This window comes from Salvia splendens, chromosome 13 (assembly GCF_004379255.2).
Source record: "Salvia splendens isolate huo1 chromosome 13, SspV2, whole genome shotgun sequence".
NCBI classification, from domain to species: Eukaryota; Viridiplantae; Streptophyta; class Magnoliopsida; order Lamiales; family Lamiaceae; genus Salvia; species Salvia splendens.
In genome coordinates this window covers 29,564,846-29,568,635 of record NC_056044.1, presented here as the reverse complement: position 1 = coordinate 29,568,635, position 3,790 = coordinate 29,564,846, and the positions used below count along the sequence as shown (strand labels likewise).

Genomic DNA, 3,790 nt, shown 5'->3' with positions numbered 1-3,790 from the left:
TCCGAGCCCGCAGATTTGCCCCCAAAATACAATAACATGTATCTCACAAATCTGATCGGATAGCATATCTCCCTCAATTTGTTTACCTAGAAAGTAAAAATTTCTCCTTCGTACCCTTGCGTCAATCTTCAACCATATACTCCAAGAAATTTTGCGTCAATTCTTCCTCCAAGTAAATCTGTGTTAAAATGAACAAGCAAATCCAAAGTCCATCGCTAAAAATTCCATTCAGTGCTCATTCATCACCAAATTTTATCTCTTTTTTTATAATAATGAAATTCTTTGTGAGCTATTCAATTTGTTGCCTTCTTGTGATGATATTATTTTTATTTGTTTCCTTCAATTCAATATAACCGACGAATTTGTTTGATTTTTGGAACAATTTTTTTCTCATAGGTTTTTGAAGAGTTCTGTTTGTGGCTTATAAACCCTACATGTGTGATTACGTACACTTCTTCTCTAGGATTTGTTTGAGGCTTTCTCACAATTGAGGTGAACTCATTATCTTCCTCCCACAGTTGTGCACCGTTCTATTTCTTTGTGCAAATATTAAAGCATTACTTATTCAATAATTTGATTTATCTTTGTTTTTGTATTCATATACCCTACAATCTATTGTGCGGAATTCATGAATATGATGATTATTGGCATTTAAAAACTTATCATAGTAAATTTTTGTAATTTTGTATAGGTCTGTCTGCCTTATATGTTTGAGAAGTTAAATCATTTGTAAGTGAATTACTGTCCAATATATAGGCGAATTATTGATGTTTTACGTGACAATGTTATAGAGCGAGCCGCCTTGGGAAATAAGGAGGGAAAAGAGAGAGCTAAATATGATATTTTTTTTGTTCCCACCTAGATTATATTGGAAATAAGATTTAATCATGTCAACGCAATAAGGACAATTTAGGAAATAATTGAATTTAATTAGGACAAATTTGTCATTGCATATTTATTTCTGATTTCATAACTTTCCTATCAAACAAAGTGGGCTTATTAGAAAAAAGATTAACTAGGATATCAAACGTGTGTTATTAAAATCATATCTTTCCCTAACTTGGTCCTAAATCTTGGTCACTAACTAACCTAGGTATATCCCACATCACTTATCAAACAGACTGTAAGTATATAGTACTCCCTTCGTCCCCTAATAGGAGTCGTTGTTTGACTGGGCACGAGTTTTAAGAAATGTAAAGAAAAGTTGGTTGAAAAAGTTAGTGGAATATGGGACCCACTTTTTTATATTGATTTTATAATAAAATGTGAGTGGAGTGAGTTAGTGGAATGTGAGACCTACTACCATTTATGGTAAAAATGAAGAGTGACTCTTAATGGGGGACGGCCCAAAAAGGAAATTAGCGACTCTTATTCGGGGACGGAGGGAGTAATAAAGAAGTGATATAGTAAAATTTATTAACGGATCTCTTTTATAAGAAATGTTTTGGATATTAATTTAGATATAATTTCACTTAAATCAAATCTCATAGAAAATGTTAAAATTCAATATTTACTAACAATTTCTAAAGTTATAAGTCAAACAAAAATTTGTCAAAATTAATAGTTTTTGGGAAATTTTCCCCCGAATAAACATAACATACCTTTAAGAACCAGATCCTCCGAGCAGGTTCTACTGATTGAATTAAATTTTAAAAGTTCTTGAAATGTACAATATTTAATGGGATGTTGACATTATAATGAAACGTCTGAGTTGGAACCACTTCCTCCAATACATTTATGTTACTGCACATATTATATGTAGGCAGTGGCACACGCATGATTTTGCGGTTAGAGGTCCAATATATTCGTAACAATTGTAGTCTTGTAGTATATTTTATGTCGTTGTAGCCGAAAGTTGCGACAGAGATGCGCATAAGATGAGTAATGAGATAGAAATAATTAAATGATATGAAAATTCGAGATATTTATAATTTAATATTATTAATTCTGAATAAAATTTGAAATAAGTTAAGTGATAACATCAAATTTTTGGTGTATAATAGTTGTAGAAAAATGAAAGACATCACAAAAAATTGCAAAGAAAATGAAATTATCAATTATGAATAAATTTAAAAATAAATTAATTAAAATACTTTTATGAATAATAGCTGGAAGAAAAAGAAAAATAAAGACAAAAAATTGTAAAATAACAAAAATGAGCTTGACAGCAATCGAACACAGGCTGTAAAATTCACCGACGCAACAACTGCCCACTTGTCCAACTGAGCACATACTTTATTGAGATGAATATATGTAATCGTATTTGAAATTGTTGGAGGTTCCATGGGTCCCCCAAGATCCTTAATAGGTCCGCCACTGCATGTAGGAGCTGAGTTTGACTTTATATCTGCCAAGTGTCAAATATAAATTGCCACCTTTTGATATACTATTAATATATATAAAATAAATTCTTCCAATCATGTCTATAGTGAATAATACTCACTTAATTAATTAATAATGGTAGGTTGATGTGTCCATTCCAAGGTGCACTATTACTGCATAATTTAATCTCTCCCTACGAGCTTCAAGAATAAAAGTGTTCTAATTATAAAATACTAACACTTCTTATAATACAAAATGACAGTTGCATAAGAGACTATTGTTTTAATAAAAATACTTGTATTAATTAATTAATTAAAGTTATTATTTTTCTATAAAAATCAAGTCAGGTGGGTAAGGACTAGATGCACATCGGATTGGATCCATGTGCACCCAAGTATACGGTGAATAGTTCAAATTAAAACTCTTTATTATTAATTGTGAGAATGAGGAATTATTTTCAGTTTTTCGTCACAAATATATATTGTGCATGTATATATTTGTATATAAATGAAGCACGAGATGAAAGTTTTATTGTTTTAATAGTACAACAATTTCATCGATTTACTTAATGGATAAGTGCAATAGTAGTAATCAAAATTTCAAATACCATTAAAAAACAAAATTTCCATTTAATTTAATTTTTATAATGAAATTTTCATTATAAATTCAATAACTTTATATATGTGCCATTAATATGTATGTTGTGATGGTTTCCTATTTATACTTTTTTTTGTTTCCAACTATATGCTCTTTCAGTTGACTTCACTCAGAGCATGTTTTTTCCACTTTGTACATTTTTTATTAGCTGTGGAGTACTACTATTTATTGATAGAAACAAAAATTTCAACTAAAATCTGGTGGAGATGAATTCAACCAAATAATGAATGACCTTCAAAATTTGTGCAAACAACAACACAAATATTATTTCAGAAAATGCTAATTTGCTACACTAATTATTCCTTGCCGAAACCCTAGCTACACTTCTACTACATATACACAAAACGCCACCATCACCGGAATATTCCCTTCTCCGTCAAACTCGATCAATCCCGACCAATCGCGGCGGCGTGAGGAGTCCATACGCGCCGCAGCTCTTGGCCATATCACTAGCTTTTCCGAGGCGCTGCGCCGGATTGACGAAGGGGCTGCAGCTGCAGGCGTGGAGGAGGCCGGAAGCGCGCTCATCGCCGTCGATCTCGGCTATTATTCCGGAGAAGAGATCGACGTCGCAGGGAAGCAGCAAAGGCCCGTCGCAGTTGTAACCGTATTCCAGCTCAGCATCGTCCAACAGCATCTTGAAAAGCGGATGGTTAGCATATTCCGTCTTTATCACAAACCGTTGCTTCTCCGGGCCCACATACACCGTAAAGCACCCCGCCGGAGCCACCGACGCCGCCTTCGATCCTCCGCCTCTGCGCATCCACAGATCTAACTTCTTCATCACAGATCTCTTGATATCCTTCCTCAT

The 3,790-nt window shown here is 33.3% G+C and overlaps 1 protein-coding gene across 1 annotated transcript; it reads right to left on the bottom strand.

Moving 5' to 3' along the window:
- Nucleotides 1-3,355: 3,355 nt before the first annotated feature.
- On the bottom strand, nucleotides 3,356-3,790 carry LOC121760846 (auxin-responsive protein SAUR50-like). Its single transcript, XM_042156448.1, has one exon. The coding sequence runs from the start codon at nucleotides 3,788-3,790 to the stop codon at nucleotides 3,356-3,358; it is 435 nt and encodes a 144-aa protein (XP_042012382.1).